The 17,868-nt window shown below is 62.7% G+C and overlaps 6 protein-coding genes across 6 annotated transcripts; 3 read left to right on the forward strand and 3 right to left on the reverse strand.

The window, feature by feature from the left end:
• Positions 1-25: 25 nt before the first annotated feature.
• Positions 26-3,673, reverse strand: SPBR_00088 (uncharacterized protein; the record flags this gene model as incomplete). The annotated part of the gene is made up of 1 exon (XM_040758408.1): positions 26-3,673. One exon carries the CDS (start codon positions 3,671-3,673, stop codon positions 26-28), a length of 3,648 nt encoding a protein of 1,215 aa, XP_040618210.1.
• Positions 3,674-4,775: 1,102 nt separating this feature from the next.
• Positions 4,776-5,702, forward strand: SPBR_00896 (PBSP domain-containing protein; the record flags this gene model as incomplete). Its single annotated transcript, XM_040759215.1, has 1 exon — positions 4,776-5,702. The coding sequence occupies one exon, from the start codon at positions 4,776-4,778 to the stop codon at positions 5,700-5,702; it is 927 nt and encodes a 308-aa protein (XP_040618211.1).
• Positions 5,703-6,091: 389 nt separating this feature from the next.
• SPBR_00157 (uncharacterized protein) lies at positions 6,092-9,031 on the forward strand (the record flags this gene model as incomplete). The annotated part of the gene is made up of 1 exon (XM_040758477.1): positions 6,092-9,031. One exon carries the CDS (start codon positions 6,092-6,094, stop codon positions 9,029-9,031), a length of 2,940 nt encoding a protein of 979 aa, XP_040618212.1.
• A 228-nt stretch (positions 9,032-9,259) lies between these two features.
• SPBR_00895 (enoyl-CoA hydratase) lies at positions 9,260-10,187 on the reverse strand (the record flags this gene model as incomplete). The annotated part of the gene is made up of 2 exons (XM_040759214.1): positions 9,260-9,898; positions 9,984-10,187. The coding sequence occupies 2 exons, from the start codon at positions 10,185-10,187 to the stop codon at positions 9,260-9,262; spliced, it is 843 nt and encodes a 280-aa protein (XP_040618213.1).
• An 854-nt stretch (positions 10,188-11,041) lies between these two features.
• Positions 11,042-14,839, reverse strand: SPBR_00074 (DEAD/DEAH box helicase domain-containing protein; the record flags this gene model as incomplete). Its single annotated transcript, XM_040758394.1, has 1 exon — positions 11,042-14,839. One exon carries the CDS (start codon positions 14,837-14,839, stop codon positions 11,042-11,044), a length of 3,798 nt encoding a protein of 1,265 aa, XP_040618214.1.
• A 622-nt stretch (positions 14,840-15,461) lies between these two features.
• SPBR_00264 (uncharacterized protein) lies at positions 15,462-17,801 on the forward strand (the record flags this gene model as incomplete). Its single annotated transcript, XM_040758583.1, has 3 exons — positions 15,462-15,470; positions 15,500-17,253; positions 17,540-17,801. 3 exons carry the CDS (start codon positions 15,462-15,464, stop codon positions 17,799-17,801), a joined length of 2,025 nt encoding a protein of 674 aa, XP_040618215.1.
• Positions 17,802-17,868: the final 67 nt, after the last annotated feature.

Here is a 17,868-nt window from a genome sequence, read left to right on the forward strand (position 1 = left end):
GTTCATCACCACCCCCTTGACAGACTCACACGGACTGCTCCCTTTGCCGTTTCACAATGTAGTACGTAATGAGCGACTTCGGGTCGTCTTTGACACCTCGCAGCGCGCCCCAGAACCGGGCATCGCCTACCCGCTCATGTATGGCGACGCACAGTTGCACCGCGTCCATGCGCACGCCCGACTCGCTGCTCTCGATGCACCGCTGCGCAAGGCCCGACAGCTGCGCCAGCTCCGTGTCTGTCGGGTAAAAGTCCGGGCGCGCGTCCACAAGCACCTTGAGCACGTGGAGGCCCATGCTGAGCGAGTGCGGTGAGGTGATGGCCTTGACCTTGCCGGGAGGCACAGGACCGGCAGAGCCGTGCGGGCCGTCGTTCTGGTCCGTCAGCGCCCGTGTCAGGACCAGCGCAATCTCGGCCGCGTCGCCCAACGTCACCAGCTCGTCCGCCAGCAGCTCCAGCCCGGCCACCATGTGGGCGCGCGCGTCGTACCCGGCCCGCGCCGCGAGCAGGGCCTCGAGGCCGCGCGAGATGTGCGGCTGGAAGTTGTCGCGGGACTTCTTGAGGAGCAGCTTGATCGTCGCCAGGATCTGCGCCTTGACGTCCTGCACCTTTTCGGGCGGCACGTTGGTCACGGGCGACTCGAGGTAGGCAAAGAGGCCTAGCAGCAGAGCGTCGAACCGCTCGTCCGTAAAGAGTGCGGCCGCGCCCGTCTTTGTTGTCATGCCGTTGCTGATGGCCGAGTTGCTGGCCTCCCGGATGATGCCCTGCAGTTTGCGGAAGCCGTGCACGTCCAGGGCCTGGGCCTTGACCTTGGCAATGCCGCTGTCGAGCAGCCGCGTGTTCTGCTTCGCCTTTTCCGGCGATGATGGGAACAGAGCGGGCGAGGCAGTGGGCTCCAGCCGTGTTGTGTCGGTGGTTGTCGTCGCGGAAGCAGCGTCAGCAGACATGGTCGACGCCACAGCCAAACCGGCACCCTCGTCCGGCAGCCGGGCCAGGTTGCCCGCGTCTTCGTTGACCGGTCTGTCTTCTAGCACCGTAGGTGCAAAGATTGTCGCCGTGGGAGTGGCCGTGGACTGGTCTTCCGAGAAAGGATCCTCATACACCTTGAGCGGTGGTGACATGACCATGGCACTCAAGGCATCGTCGTCGTCCACGGGGGCGGGACCGGCAGCAGGGGCTACTTTTCTTGCCGCTGCAAGCTTGGTCGGTGTGGGGGACGTGGGTGTAGCAGCGCGCTCCAGAGGGAGTTCGATTTCGACTTCAGGGGCCTTCTCAATGATTTCTAACTCTGGTTCTGGCTCGGCTTCCGGCACCGGTTCGGGTGCATGCGCCGGCTTGCTGCGAACCCGCGACGGGCTCGTCGAGGCTGGGGGAGCATGCGTCGCCTTATGACCTGCTACGCCGCGAACTGCGCCAGGCTTGGGCTTCGCCGGGCTGGTTCGTGGAGACGATGCTGTCGCCGTCACGCCGGGTCTGTGCGCCCCGCCAGCGGCGGTTTTGGTGACAGGCGGTGCGGCAACTGCGCGAGACGGCGTGAGCAGGTTTGAGTCGCTCGCCGTGGTGTGGTGGCCTGGTCGCGTTCGCGGTCCTGGCACGGCGCCTGGCCCTGTCCGCTTAGGAGAGGCGCCCAGCGTTTTCGGCGTGATCGCCGCCTTGGAGCGCAGCCGCTCTGGAGGACTGGATTGTTCGGCCGACGGATGGTCGTGTGTGCGCACCGAGTACGGGCCCGCCGTGGCCGGCCGCGCGTGCAACTCGGGCCTCCGCCGTGTGGGCCGCACGGGCGCAACTGACAGACCACCTTCGCCGCGCTGACGACCAAACTTGGCCTCTGCCGTCCCTGATGACGGGGCCGCCGCCGACGAAGCCGAGGCATTGGATGAGCCGGAGACGGTCCGCACGGGCGAGAAATGAGCCATGGCCGACCCAGGCCGTGCAGGGAGGTGGCGCGATGCCAGCGTTTCTTTCTTCTTGGCTAGCATCGCCTCGCGCAGCGAGGGCTTGGACGCGCCGGTCGTGCTCTTGGAGAAACCCAGGCCAGGGCGCGCCTTGTCGGCGGCCGCGCCCTCGGGCTTTTTGGGCGAGTTGGGGTTGTTGGAGTCGTTTTGGAGGAGCTTCTGGGCCGTGCTATCGAGGCCAGTCATGATGACCTCGGCCCGTGCTGGCCAGACGCCGGAAAAGCACCAGTACGTGGCACGCATTCGCTCACGCACGCCAGGGTTGGGGTCCAGCAGGCCCTTCTTGATGCATTTCTCAATCAGGTCCAGGCCGCCCGAGTGCTCCACATGGTTCTTGTGGTGCATCTCCTTGGTGATGATGGTCTTGACCCAGCCCGACGCGTAGGTACGCGGCTGGACATTCTTGTCCTGGCACGCACCCCAGACGTGTTGGAGGATGCGTGTGCTGTATGTGGCTTTGGAGATGATGGCCTCGACGGTGGTGTTGGCCAGCTGCGAGCTGATCTTCTTGGTGCCCGCAGACAGCTTGACAAGCGTCTGCAGCAGAATCTCGACCATGGGGTCGATGCCGGGGCCGAACGTCGTGGCCATGTCCTGAATCAGACTGCAGCCCTCCTTGCACAGACTGGTGCGCAGGGTGACGATGGCCTTGATGATGCCGTCGAGCAGCGCGCGGGCGTTGTTCAAAAAGGCGTCGGCATAGTCGGCAGCGTTTCCGGCCAGAAGACGGCGCAGCCGCGTGACGCTCTCCTCGCGCTTCAGCCAGTTCTGCTCCGTCTCCTTGCCCTCGAACCAGACGTGCATCTCCTTAAAAATGTCGTCGAGCTCGCGCTGCGTGTTGACGTATGCCGGCTCGACGGACTCGGCACGGCTGGCGTCGGGCATGGGCGTGACGGGCCGCTCGCTGAGAGACGAGACGCTGGCGGCAAAGCTCGAGGCCGTCGACAGAGGCGCCTGGGGCCGCACGGCGCGTGCGGAGTCGGGGCGCGGGGCAGGCTCCGCCGCGGCAGACGACAACGCAGAAGAGGCGCCCGTGGGCGCCAGCTCCTTGACAATGGCCTGTTCAATGGCAGGCCGCACCTTGAAGTTCTTGAGCTGCTTCTTGAGGTCCGTCTTGGCGGCACTGGGCGCGCCGCGGAACAGCTCGATGACCGTGGCTTTGGCGGCGTCGCGCACCATGCCGTCGGCGTCCTCGAGCAGCTCCATCAGCACAGGGACGTAGGCGCGAAAGGGCAGGCTGTGCTCGTGGTGCATCTGCAACAGCCACTGCATGCTGGTCTCCTTGGCGCGCGGGTTCTTGCCCGTCATGGCGGTGTTGCGCAGCGAGCGCTCGACGTCCATGGGCGCGGCCTGGTAAAGCGTGACGAGCGACTGCTGCGCGAGCGAACGGTACTTCTCCTTGACGTCGCCGAGCTTCTCGACGATAAGCGGCAGCGTGCGCGCCGCTTCCTTGGCTAGAAATTTGGGTTCCTGACGGGACAACCGCGTCAGCAGGTGGTTGAGGCCCGTGAAGCCGGCATTGACGAGGGCGGCGTGCTGCGAGGAAGAGGCGGTGCGCAGGGCCTCGAAGAGGACGGGGATCGCATGGTCGGGCACGTTATGCTGCTTGATGCCCGACTTGGCGGCGGTGACGAGCTGCACCTTGGTCTCAACAGAGGCGTCGGTGCGCAAGACACCCAGCAGCTCGTTGACCTGGTCGAGGGTGATCTTATCGGCCATGGCGGGTAGGTCGAGGAGGGTGGAGGCGGGGAGCGCGAAAGGGGGGCACGTCGGCGACGCGCGGGTCCGGTATTAGCGGCCGTCAATGCAACGCAGTGAATGGGCCGTCGTGTAGTCGCAGTTGAAACGAGTCGAAAGAATTGGCCGTATCTGGTCGTCGTTGTGTCGTCGTCGAATTTGCTTACTCAATATCAGGATTACTATGCTCTGGATGCGATGCGGCTGCAGGAGGCAAACAAACAGGGTTCCTCGCGTCGGCCAACGCACGGCACACACGGTGGACTGTGGACGACGTTGCGCTTTGGGGGGGGGTGGGAGGAATGGAGGGGAGTTGGGCGTGTGCACTCCGTCGTGAGTTGTGGTTGAGGAATGAAGCCTCTGAATATCTCGATAGGAGAGAAAATAGCGTGTGGGTATGATGTGGCTCGACGGGCCACAGGGAAGGAGCCACCCAGATCGCCAAAATTAAAGTGTCCAGAGTGTTTTGCGTCAACAAAGCCAAAACAGGAAACCGCAGCTCGGCACGTCGCCCTGTGCCTGCACCTGCCTCGCCAAAGCTGTCTTACCCCTATGTTTGGTGGTCCCCCCACTACCTCGTGTTGGTGGTCTCTCCAGCCGCGTCTGTTGCTGTAGCAAAGTGCGCTAGTGCCCTGGAGTCGCGTTCGGTGGCGTTTTAGCGGTTGGGCGGGCTTGGCCGCTGGTAAGATTAAGATACTAGTGGTTGTAGTGGTTGTAGTGGCTACTTCTGGCCACTGAAGAGCCCTGTATTCGGGCGATATGGCCCCGCGTTTTGCCGTGTCTGAAAGCTCAGTAGTCAAAGCTGGCCGCCTGTGTCGCCTAGAAAGGGGCTATTGGAGATGCCTTTTGTAGTCGGTACGTTTAGCGGATGCCCACCGTTGTAAGGCGCTCCTTCTCGCTTACAGAATGTTGCACGATGCCTCAAACGACACGACACAGACAGCGACCAACACAATATATTTAGCCATCCAGCCAGAGACACTTGCGGGCCTGCACGTTGCTTTCCGTCCAGTGCCCAGCCGATCCGAATAGCCTGCCCCTTCTTGCAGTGCTCTGCACTCCCAACTCGTCCCCCGCACGTCTCATGACGGTCAAACGTGTGCTGGTCAACCGTCCCAAGTCTACTCTCGACGACACGGCGACGATGACGGCTGACAGCGGAAACGAGACGCCTGTGGCATCCAGCACAGCTGCTCCGCCGGCTCCGACGCCGATGCCCCCAGAGGGCAGTTCGAGCGAGGCCGCTGGCAACCACGCAGCCGATGCACGGTCCAGCGACCGCATCACCGAGCCGCCGGCGTACCCCAAGCCGAAGCTGCGCCTCGAGATCCGGGATGTCAACCACGAGGGTGCCGATGTGTTCCTGGGCGCCGTGAACGTTTCTGCCGTGCTGCAGCAGGCCGTGGGCAACGTGCAGCGCCTGCTGTACGGCCGCAATGCCTGGTACGCTGACCCAGAGACGCACATCACGCCGACCCGCTCCGTCACGGTGATTCTGCGCGACATGGACGGCGTAGCCTACACGACGGGCTCGGAGCTCGACGGCGACCACAAGGAGATCCACTTCAGCTTGCGGTACATTGCGGGCATCCAGCCGCGGAAGCAGCGGGCCACGGCCGAGATTGCCGGCGTGCTGACGCACGAGCTGGTGCACTGCTACCAATGGGACGGCCGCGGCACGTGCCCCGGCGGACTGGTCGAAGGCATTGCCGACTGGGTGCGGCTCAAGTGTGCGCTGTCGCCGCCGCACTGGAAGCGCGAGCCTGCGGCGATTGGCCGTTGGGATGGCGGCTACCAGCACACGGCGTACTTTTTGGAGTACTTGGAACGGCGGTTCGGTGACGGCACAGTGCGCCGCATCAACGAGAAGCTGCGGCTGGAGCATTACGATGGCGCCGCCTTCTGGCCGGGACTACTGGGCCACAAAGTCGAGAAACTGTGGGACGATTATGTAGATGCTGTTAAGAACGACCGGCCAGAGGCAACGGGCGTGTCGACGTCTGGGATATAGTAGACGCTACGACAAAGTGTGAGATGTAGCGAGCGAGCTGTAAGACGAATGGTATTTTTGCAATATTTTCGAAATAGATGAGGCCATGTTATCTCTTTGGATGTCTATTTGTCTCATTATAGGACATTGGATTGTGCCGTGTCGTTAGCCCATAGCGCCTTCCTTGCAAACTACGACCACTAATGTGCGCGGACCTGCCCTATTGGCCAATCCACTATTCCAACACCCCCTGGGCACCTTCCCGCTGCTGGTGGAGCTGCACACGTATCATCTCACGGCCACAAAACAGTCGACATCACCGTCTTGCAGCCATTGCATCACCCAACACTCGACGAAGCCGGCCACATCGCTCTTCCCGCCGTCCATTCCGCCCATTTCCCGACTCCGCGATGGTCGCCGCCGAACCAGACGTCGGTCTTCTGACGTCCTCGGCCCAGATTTTCTCGTCCAAACACACCCTTCCTCAGATCCGCGCCATCCACAAAAGCCTCCATGTCCAGGCCGACGACAAAGCCACCCGCCTGCGAACGCAGGTCGGCGGCTCCTACCGCGAGCTGCTCGGTACGGCCGAGACCATTGTGCAGATGCGCACCGACATGGAGGGCGCCCAGTCCACGCTGGCCGGCATGGGCGGGCGCTGCGGCCGTGCCGTTGTGGGCGGCAAAGTGACGGCGCTGGCCTCTTTTGTCGACCACGAGCAGGAGCAGTCTGCCCTGAGCCTGGCTGCTCGCGCACGGCTGCTCGAGGCCTGTTCGCGCACTGTCGGCCGCCTGCTGTCGCGCTCGAACCCAGACTACAGCGCCGGCCACGCCTCCAAGACGGGCAAATCCGCTCGACAACAACGGAACCACTACCGCCAGCAGCAGCATCAGCAGCGGCAGCCGCAGCAGCAAAGCTGGGGAGAGCGGTTGATGCTGGCGTCCAAAGTTCTTGTGCTGAGCCGGCTCTTGTTGTCTGGCATAAACGACACGAACGGCGGCCCGCCCCGCACAAAATCAAGATCAAAGCAGGCAGCACTGCAGGACGCCGCCGTGCTCGCGTCCATCGAAGCGTCTGAGCGGTCACTCGGCAGCCTGCGACGGCGGCTCCGAGACATGATTGAAGTTGTTGAGCGCGCGGTCCCTGCGTCCGCCTTGGACAAGTCAACAGCGGCAGCGGACGACGCCGACGAGGTCGAGGACGTTGACGTCGACGACGACAACAACAACAGAATAGGTGGTGGTGCCAACGACGAGGACGAAGACAACGATGGCAGCATTACACGAGAGCAACGAGACAGACACCACACCGTATCTGCAGCAGCGTCAGCACGAGACGACCTTTTGCGCACCCTGTGTGCCCACAGCCTGGCCACCACCTCGGGCGCTCGCGATGTCTTGTGGCAGCTCTTACACGTCCGCAGCCAGGCCATGGCACTCGCTTTTGAGATGGACGAAGAAGAGCACCAGAACAACCACCAGAGTGAACCGGGACAGCAGCAGCAGCAGCAGCAGCCGTCGGACCACCGGGCGTCGTGGAAGGCCGACAACGTGCTGCGTGGCCTGGCACTCTACACCAAGACACTCCTGGACGTGCAGGCCTTGCTGCCGCACCGGCTGCCCGAGGCCCTGCTGGGCCTGAAGCGGCGGGCGCTGCTCGACGACGACGCCCTGCGCCAGGTCGAGGGTCTGCGCCTGGATGTGTATGCCCGCTGGTGCGGCGAGGACGTGCAGTACTTTAAGCCCTACATCCGCCACGACGACCTCGATGCCACCCAGGCCCGTGACATGCTCGCCAAGTGGGCCCAGCGTGGCAGCGAGGTGTTTGTGGCGGGCCTCCAGCGAGCACTGGAACAGCAGCCACCGGCCGACGCATCGTCTGAAAAGCCGGCACAAGGCACTACTCCATTGGTGATTCGGCGGTACCTCGACATGCACGCCATTGTGGATCTGCGCACACGCGTGCTGCAGCTCTGGATCCGCGACAGCAGCAAGGCGCGCGGCTTCGATCCGTCGGAGCTGCTCGACAAGATCCGTGCCGTCTTCAACCAGCAGATGCTGCAGGTGCTCGCCACCAAGGCTGCCAAGCTGCGGCTGGTCGGATCCGAGGTCGCTGCCACGCTCGCCTCGTGGCAGGACGGTGTGACGGACCGCCACGCGCAGCTGTGGGGCACAAACAGTAGCAGTACCAAGCACGACGACCATCAGGCTGTTGACACTGACCTGTCCGAGGGCGCTGTGGCTTTTGTCCGCGACGTCGTCACGCGCCTGCATGGCCGCAGCGATGCTGTCGCCAAGGCTGTCGCCTCGTACGTGACGTGGCGTCATGTCGTCGACGATGTTGCTGCCGTCGTTGACCAGCTGCGGCGGCAGCGCTGGGACAATGACGTGGACGACATTGTCGAGGACGAGGACACGATTGCGCAGCGCCAGCAGCTGCTGAGCAAGGACGACCCACAGACACTGCACGACCGGCTCGAGGCAGCCCTCGACACTGCCTTCCAGGAGCTCAATGCTCAAATCACGACCGAATGGGCGGCTGTCGCCTCGTCCGACGAACTGGCACCGACCACCAAGGGCAACATTGCCATGTACCTCGTGCGCGTGCTGCGCGAGATTCGCGGCCGGCGGCCGGCCACGTCGTCCGCGTCGGCAGCCACAAGACAGCTCGGCTTGGCCATCATCCCCGAACTGCACGCGGCCATTGTCCGCGTCGTTGTTGCCCCGCCGCTGGAGCAGTTTACCCGCACGACGTTGACACGCAAGACGGTGGCCGGTCGCGTTCTCTGGGATGCCGTGGGCCAGTCGGCCGCTCTGCCCTCGACGCCGTCGCCTGGTGTCTTCAAATTTTTGCGCGACCTGTCGACTGCCATGGGCACGGCCGGCATGGACCTCTGGAGCCCGGCCGCCGTTGCCCAGCTGAAGCAGCAGGTTTCCCAGCAGCTCGGTGAACAGTGGACCGCGCTGCTGGAGACGACCGACTACCTCCAGGAGGACGGTGACACGACTCTGAAAAAGGAAAATCAAAAGGAGGCGAGCGAGGCGTCTGGTGGAGAGAAGCAAGATGCTGCATCCGCAACCACGTTGTCCGCGGACGACCGCAAGGATCTGCTGAAGCAATGGCTCTTTGATATCGCCTGGCTGCAGTGCAGCTTGGGCAGTGTCGCCGGCAAGGCAGACAAGACGAAGAAGCGAGGCATGGCCGAACTGGAAGACGCAGTGTTCCGACGCACGGGCCTGTCCGAGGAAGAGTCCAACGACAGTGGTAGCAAGACGCCACGGCAGCGCATTACCAAGGCTGCGCAGGAGTACTGGAAGAAGACGAGCCTGCTTTTTGGACTGTTGGCATAGACAAAAAGTAAATAAACGGAGAGCCGCAGACGGAGACAGAATCGGTAGTATATATACAATGAATAAAGAGCCAATGATGATACAAGAAAAGAGATTTCAATACAATTCACAACATCCAAGATCCCGGTGTGATTGATGGCCATCCAAAATTAGCATTTGCGCTGTACATTTTGTTCTATGTCTTTTCTTCTGTCTTCTCTTCTTTTTGCTTTCGCCGTAACATTAGCTTTACAGCTTGTGCCGCTTCTCGCCCATGGCCAGCTTGCGGAACTCCTCCTGCGGCACGCCGGTCATGAAGCGATCCAGGCCGGCAAACACCTCGCTGACGTTCTGGCGGTCCAGCGTCTCGTCGTCGGCGCGGCGTATCAGCCGCTTGATGCCCAGCATCGAGTCGCCAATCAGGTGGTCGCCCAGGCGGTCGTCGATCTCGCGGAGCACGCGCTTGTGGAAGGCCGCGTCGGACGCGGCGTCCTCGCCGTCAAAGATGGCATTGACAAAGCCCGTCTGCAGCAGCTCGGCGCTCGAGATGCGCTTGCTCATAATCAGGGCCTCGTTGGCCTTGGAGCGGCCGAGGCGCTGCACAAGACCCAGCGACGCACCGCCCTCGGCGACGAGACCGAGCGAGCTGAAGGGCGTCAGCAAAAAGGTCGACGGCGTGCAGTAGACAAAGTCGGCGAAACCGACGAGCGCCGCCGACAGGCCGATGGCCGGGCCGTTCAGGCCGACGACCAGGATCTTGGGGTGCGTGTAGAAGGCGCGGGCAATGTTGAGGTTGTTGGCCACAAACGAGCGCAGCCAGTGCCGGTGGGCGTCACGGCCATGGCCGAGGGGGGTGCCCTCTGCAAGGGAGACGTCGGCGCCGCTATTCTGTCAGCAAATGATTGACCCAACAAGGAGAGGAAAAAAAAAAACATTAAAAAAAACCAAAAAAAACCATCACACTGGTATGTACGCACGCGGAAAAGAAGCGGCCGTTGGCCGTCAGAAGAGTGACATAGATGTCGTCGCGCTTGGCAATCTCGCTGAGCTTGACGGCTAGGTCATAGTACTGGCCCACCGACAGCGCGTTGAGTTTCTTGGCGTTGTCAATGGTCAGGACGGCGACGCGGCCCTCGTAGGACACGCGGATGACATCGGGGTCGGCGTTGTCAGACATGGCGGCGATTGAAGACGGAGATGAGAAGCTGTGGATGTAGGAAGAAAAGAGTTGTGAAAGGAGAAAAAGGAAGACGAGGTGAGGCTGGTGGTTGGCGGATGACGTAAGTGGAAAGAGCCGAGGCACGTGTCAGTCGATCTTTCCGGCGACGATGAGATGCAACAAGACGGGATGAAGGAGGAAGGAACGAGCGCAATGTCGAGAACTAGCAAGAAGGACGTCTTTTGCAAAGGCTGAGACGGACTAGAAAGACTTGAGCACCGAAAGATAAATAATGCTGTCGAGCAAGAATATACTACGGCGTACACCATCGAAACGAGCCTGCCGAACCATGCATTCCATTTGCACGGTCATCGGCTAGAACGTAGAAACTAGACCTGCCCGGGAGCGACTTCCCCAAATAAAAGTTACAGCAGGCGCAAAGTACCGGTCTTATGAATCAGTAGCGCCGAGTGACTTGCGCCACCACGCTGGGAAGGTACAAAGGCAGAAAAGGTTAGGTAGGGTTTGCGGGGAAGGAGCGCCCCAAAGCCAGGAAGTTGGGGAACAGCTAGATACCTCGGCTGGATCTGGCGCCGCATATGACGAGGCAAGTACGAACGGCATCTCCTCCGCATGGAATGCAGCTATACAATATTCGAAGACCTCCCATGGCATCCGGCTCAAATCCAACAATGAAGCCATCCGTTATGCTTGCCATTATGTCTTGGTCTTTTCCAACCTTTTTACATTTCCAGCAGAAGCGTTCGCTCTCTTGCCCGCTCGTTCGCCTCGAGACATGTGAATGGAGTTAAATGAGTCAATGGGTCAAATTTGATACGTCTTCTGTAGAATCAACAGTGCCGTATATTCGTTCATTGTGTCGAATAGTTCGGCGGCGACTGCATCTCGAGTGGCTCCATCTTGACTGCCGGCACCGCATGCACGCCCGGGACGGGCGTGGCCAGCACCACCGTCTCCGGGCCGGCCGGGATGCCCTCTTCCGGGCCCATTGGCAGCGCGTACTCGTCAATGGGCAGACCCAGCAGGCTGCGCAGCACGACGACGGCGCCGGCCTTGCTCATGACCAGGTTGGCCTCGTGGCAGTTGGGCGATGCAATGCACTCGAGACAGCCGCGCGCGGCCGCCAGCGCGTCGCCAGCATTGTACAGGCCGCAGGCACAGCTCTCGATGCGCGTCAGGGCCTGCTGCAGCAGCAGGTCGACAAAGTCAAAGGCCTTGGCCGTGATGCCCGTGCCGCCGGCGCCGCCCTTGGCATCGTAGAACGTGAGCCGGGCGGGGCGCTTGCGCTGGGTGACCGGGCGGTTCTGGAACTCCTTGAGGCCGCTCTTGCATTCGGTGCGCACGTCGCCGGGCAGGCTGATGACAAAGTTGGGCAGCAGGCTCAGCACCGCGTGCTCGGCGGCGTGGATGGCGGCGGCCATGTGCAGGCGCCGCCGCTCGAGCACGGCCAGGCCCGACGCGGGCACGTCCACCCAGGCGCCGCGGCTGTAGCGGACCACCGGCGGGTTGTCCACTTGCACGGCATCCAGGATGCGCTCGCGGCGGTCGACTTTAAAGTAGCCAAAGACGGTCTGCGAGATGCGGATCTTGCCCAAGTACGCGCGCGCCGCGTCCGGGCTGTCGCGCGCCGCCGGACCCCCCTCGCCAATCCGCCGGATCGCCTGCGTCTCAATGGGGTCGATGTCGGTGAAGTCGCGCTGCTGTGTCGTCCAGTCCACGCGCACGCGCTCCACGCGCGCCAAGCCCTGGTCCGGGCTGAACTCGCGCACCAGGTACGTCGTGCCCTGGTGCAGGAAGATGGCGCCGTCGTAGATGGTAAACGTGGCGCGCGACGCCTCCAGCTCTTCCAGCACAATCGGTGGGTTGTGGCCAATGTCCACAATGGCAAAGTGGTCGTCCTCGGTGTCGCGGATCGCCACCAGCTTCCACGGCTGCGGGCGGAAGTGGTCGTGGCAGTGGAAGCAGTCCATCTCGTCGCGCACGAGGCGCTCCGCACAGAGCGCCGCCAGCCCGGGGCCAAAGTATTGCTCGTCGTCCGCGGGGCGGATCGGCATCTCGTACGCGGCGCACTGCACGTGGCCCTCGCGCACCAGCATGTTGGCGAGGTCGACCTGCAGCGAGCCGTGCGGCTGGTCAAACAGCATGTCCGGGTTCTGCATGTAGTACTGGTCCGTCGCAAACGAGTCGCCGACCAGAATCGACAGCGAGTCGCGCCCCCGCCGCCGTCCCGCGCGCCCGCTTTGCTGTCGCAGGTTGGCGATGCTGTAGGGGAAGCCCCACGTCATGACGCAGTCGAGCGAGCCAATGTCGACGCCCAGCTCCAGCGCCGTCGTCGCCACGATGCCCACCAGGCGGCCCGCAAACATGTCTGCCTCGATGCGTCGCCGGTCGTGCGCGGTGTAGCCGCCGCGGTAGCCCATGACGCGCGACAGGCACTCGTGGCGTCCGCGCCGCTCCAGTTCCTGCTGGACGGCGCCGACGAGCTTCTCGCACTGTTCGCGCACGCGGCAAAAGGCAATCACGCGCACGCCGCGCAGGATCAGCTCGCAGAACAGCCGCGCGCATTCGTAGAGCGCGCTGCCGCGGCCGCTGGCCGGATCGCCCGGCACGCGAAAGGGCGTGTTCCAGCAGAGAAACTCCTTTCGGCCAGACGGCGAGCCGTCAAAGTCGACGAGCTGGACGGGCGACGTCTGCTCCGGGTCGCGCTCCCAGTCCATGACGCCAAAGATGGTCTCAAAGTGCTCCCGCGGGTTGGCCACCGTGGCCGAGCACGAGATGAAGCGCACCGAGCGGTTGCCGAGCGTGGCGCACACGCGCCGCAGCCGGCGCATGATAAAGGCCATGTGCGAGCCCATGAGGCCGTTGTAGTAGTGCAGCTCGTCGACCACGACATAGCGCAGCCGCTGTAAGAACGAGCGCCAGCGGCTCTCCTGCGGCAGAATGGCTGCGTGCAGCATGTCGGGGTTCGTGAAGAGGACGCGCGCCTCCTCGCGGATGCGGTCGCGCTCTTTCCACGGCGTATCGCCGTCGAACGTCTCCGCCAGAACATCGCACAGGTTCGGCATGTATGCCAGGAGGTCGCGCAGGCTGCGCTTCTGGTCTTGGGCGAGCGCCTTGGTCGGGAAGATGTACATGGCGCGCGTGAACGGGTCCTCTTCGAGCGCGTGGACCACAGGCAGCTGGAAGATGAGCGACTTGCCCGAGCTCGTCGACGTCGACACCACGACGTGGCGGCCCGCGTGCAGCGCGTTGATGGCCTCGGCCTGGTGCACATAGAACTGCGTGATGCCTTTGGCGTTGTACAGCGCGTTGACCGTGTCCTGGCTCAGCAGAAAACCCAGGTCGCCGTACACGGGCTCCTGCTCTTCGAACACGCGGTGGCCGTCAGGGACCACCTGTCCCGAGTACCACGGGCTGTTCTTCAGCTCGTCCACAATCTCGGGGATCGTCTTCCGTTCCGCCGGAATCGTCGGCGGGATTCCGTTATTGCTGTTGTCGTCGCAGTCTGTGTCGCCGTTGTTTCGCGATGGCCGCGCGTCAACAAGACCCTCTTCGGGGCTCGGGACGGGTATAAATGCCTCCGCTTCGCTTTTCAAACACTCGACGGGGTCGGTCGCCTCTCTGTCTCCCTCCAGTCCCTCGCACCGGTCCAGAAATGCATTCACGGCCGCCGCAAACCGCCGGTTGCGCTTTTCGATGAGCGCCGTCATCTGCTTCTGTCCGTACACGGGCATCCGCAGCTGTTCGTCCCGCAGCATGCGTGTCGACTTTGTCGGCTCACCCGTCTTCGGGTTAGCGACCTCCCGCTTGAGGCCCTCGTCGATAAACTCGAAATACAGGACCTCTTTGTGCAGCGGCTGGCCCTGCGTGCCCTGTTCGTCGTAGACGCCTCCGTCTGGCCGCACCTTCATCGCCTCTCGACCTGTGATGCCGCCCACGGACGCGTCGGCTGCCGGGCCCTGGGCTTTCAAATTGTTCCGGGTCCGGCTCGTCGCCCCCGTCTTGAAGGTGGTGTCACGTTCTGCACCCTGGATGTCGACCTGCAGCGACAGCTCGTCCACATAGGCAAAGCGGATCGTGCCGGCGGCGTCAGCAGAGCTGCTGCCGCTGTTGAAGTGCAGCGACAGGAGCGCCGCCACGGCGGCCACGTCGCTCTCGAGCAGCGGACGGCCCGTGTTGGACTCGACGGCCGTCTTGATCGTCGCAAACGTCGTCAACAGGTGCTTGCGCGTGCAGCAGATGGTGTAGACCAGGTTCAGGGCGCGGTGCGTCTTTTCCAGGTCACGGAACCACTCGGGCCAGGCATCGACCTTGCGCGGGGTCGGGCCTTTGCCAGAGTCAGTCTCGGCATCGTTGCTGTCCTCCTTCTGCGTCGCCGGCTTCCTCTTCGCAGAGGTCTTGCGTTTCGACGCTGGTTTTGGCATGCTGCCTCCTTCGCCGTCGATACTGCCGGGCGCGGGGGCATCCTCGGCCACTGGGGTACCCACATCGCCGGACACAGCACCCGTCGTATCGGATCGCTTCCGCTTGCTACCTGGTCCGTCCGTTGTGTTTGTTTCGCTCTGTACTTTGGCGGGAATCGTTCGACGTCTCGTTCCGTCTCGTCGCCTGCCGCCGCCACGACCGTCCGCTGTCACCGCGTCGGCCATTGTATGCTAGGCACCTCAAAAACAAGCTCCATTGGACTGCTCGTATCCGTGGGGTGGGAAGGTGTTGCGACTGTGGGTAGGTGTTGACTGTAAGTTTTGAAGCCGAGGGGGCGTGAAAGATCGCGGGGTGGATCGCCACGCGAAAGAACGGCAAGTCCCCTGTCGCGAGCTCACGTGATGCACTTTCCACTTTACTGACGTTGGCTTTCAACGACATACTACAACATACATAAGGAACTCATAGGACGCCGTGACGTCGTATTTGTTGATCAGGATTATTTCTGTGTATTTTATTTTTATGTCGAAAATATTGTAGTTTTATGGGATATATTTCGACGTCACAATATAACTAACGTGTATTCGTATTTTCATTTCGACTCCCTCGATAGCTTATCGTGACATATATCAGACGACTTACGTATAAACCATCAACCATTTTGGAACGCCCGCTCAATCCCAAAGACAATTTTGAATCCAATACCATCATAGAGGCGTATATGCACTGCAACGCTTTTGATCCGAGAAACAATAGCAGCCCCGCCCACAGTCTCAATCTAGCAACATAAAGAATACATCCTCAGCTCATAACCCGCCCTGCACGGTCACGATCGTTGTGTAAATCATGGCAACGGTGCCGACGGCCATCAGGACAATGTCCAGGACCCGAAGAAGCGCCGACGACTCGTCCGCCATGCCCCGGTAGTGAAGATACGGCGGGTAGATGAAGAGCAGCGGAACACAGGCCAGCGACCCAATGAGGGCCACAAACCGGTCGAGGTGGCCGGCGCCCAGCACGGCGACGGCACCGCAGGCCACCGTCAGCGCAGTGCGCAGGGCGTTCTTGGCCCACTTGATGCGCGGGTCGCGTTTGCCCGAGCGGTAGTAGACAGCACCGTTGCCAGAAGACGACTTGGTGCGGAAGAGGCGGCCGTCGATGATGCGCACGGCGGGGAAGAGCTGCACCGGCATGCCCGCCAGCACGGCAATCGCGTACAGACACTGCACGGTCTGCACGAGGGCGCTGGCGCGGGGGTAGTTGTCAATGACCTCGGTCTTGGTGCCGGTGCCAAACGCTGCGTAGCCAAGCGCGCCGACGGAGATGTACGCCGCCGTGATAATGGCCATGACGACGCCGAGCAGCCAGCGAAACCGCTCGGGGCGGGCCATGGACGACTGGATGGGCAGGATGAGGCCGATGCCCTCAAAGGTAAAGATGGCGGCGCCGATTGTCAGCGCATAGCCCGACGGGTTGAACCACAGATCGACCGTCTCGTGCACGCGCCAGCCGCGCGCCGCAATGGCAGCCACGTCGTACGTGTACATGTACACGAGGCCGATGGCGATGAAGACGTCGCCGAGCAGGGCGGCGGGGCCGAGGCGCGCAATGTCGCGCACGAAACCGAGAGGGATCAGCACGGCCACTTCGAGAGCAATAAAGGCGTTGGTCGACAGGACGCTGTCGTCCACGCCTCCCTCTCCTCCTCCTCCATCAAGAGGATTGCGGCGCGTGTGGGCGTGCGCCACGGCAGACGCAAACGACGCCAGATTCTCGGCTGCAAAGACAATGCCGGCACACACAAACCCCAACTGCGAAAGCGCAATGGACCCCAGGATCAGGCTGCGCATGCGCGGGCCCGCAATGGCCAGGCCAATGTCGCCGTAGCCGCCACCATACCGTTGGCGGCAGCGCAGCAGCAGCTCGAAGCCGCCCATGGACAGCATGGAGACGATGAGCAGGGTGACCGTCGAGAAGACCATGCCGCCGTTGTTGAAGGCCTTGGGCAGAAACATGATGCCCGTGCCGACAAAGGCCTTGAGCAGCGTGAAAAAGGCCTGGGACATGCCGGCTTTGGCCTTGCCACTGCCGTCGCCAGCGGCGTCGCCGCTCGCCGAGGCCACAACAGCACCAGACGTCCGCCGGCCAAGCAGTGGCTGCCGTTCGTGCGGCCGCCGCCGAAGACCACCGCCGGCTCCCATCCCACGCTCCACGTCTTCGATGCCTCTTCGTCCCTCTTGTTCTTCTTCTTCTACTTCCTCGTACTCCTCTTCGACCTGCTCCTCGGCACCGCCTTCATCCTCCTCGTCGTCAGACGCTTCCAGGTCTTCGTCGGCAAAATGGCCGTAGAGCTCGAGAAACTCGACAAAGTTGCGCGCAATCGGCATCTTCACGGCACGAAACGCGGAGGCCCGCCGCTCGCGCAGGTGTGTCCGCCGCCGCTGCATCGTCGCCTCGCGTTCCTGCAGCTGGCGCTGCCGGACCTGTTGCAGCACAAAATCGCGGCGGAAACCCTGCGGCGCCAGCAGGTCGCGCACCTGCATCTGGGGCCCGTCTCTGTCGCCGTGCCCGCCGTGCTCGCTTCCGTGCTCGCTGCCGTCGCCGTTGGGGCCGCCAGTCACGCTGCTCACTTCGCTGGGTGTGTACCGGTCGTGGAACGTCGCGGCTCGTCGGTGGAGTGGTCTGTTGGGGAGCTGTGCAGGCCCTGCAGATGGTTGTTTCAACTGTTGCTGTGCTTGCGGTTGCTGCTGCTGCGGTGGTCTCTGTGAAGGCTGCGAAGCCGAGGCATGGTCTTGCGCGGGCGAGGCTGTCGTGGAGAGAGACAGCGGAGAGGGTGTCAGGAGCGGCTGGCTCTGCAGCACCTGCATCCGCGCCGGTGCCTCGGCCATGCGGAACAGGGACCGGTGAACATCGCCGCCTTGCAGATGCAGCGAGGAGATCTCCTCGCGCTGCTCCGCTCCCGCTTCGCCTTCAGCTTCGTCTCTGCCGGACCGTATGGACGCCGATGTGGATGCGGCTGGAGCTAGGGACGGTGTGTTGAGATGCGGCTCCGATGCACCACCGCTGGCGCCGCTGTCGCCGCTGGGGTTGCGTCCGCCAGCGGCGGGCCGGTCCTTGTCTGCATATGGCGCAGTGCTCCCCGGCGCCGTCTGCTGCTGGTCCTCCGGGACGAAGTCAGCTGTGTAGCCCTGTGGCAGGTGCTCGGCAAGGGTCCGAGCCGCGTTCTCCTCTCGGGACGAGACGGCGGGCGAGT

The sequence above is a fragment of the Sporothrix brasiliensis genome, assembly GCF_000820605.1.
Source record: "Sporothrix brasiliensis 5110 chromosome Unknown Cont19, whole genome shotgun sequence".
Classification (NCBI taxonomy): domain Eukaryota; kingdom Fungi; phylum Ascomycota; class Sordariomycetes; order Ophiostomatales; family Ophiostomataceae; genus Sporothrix; species Sporothrix brasiliensis.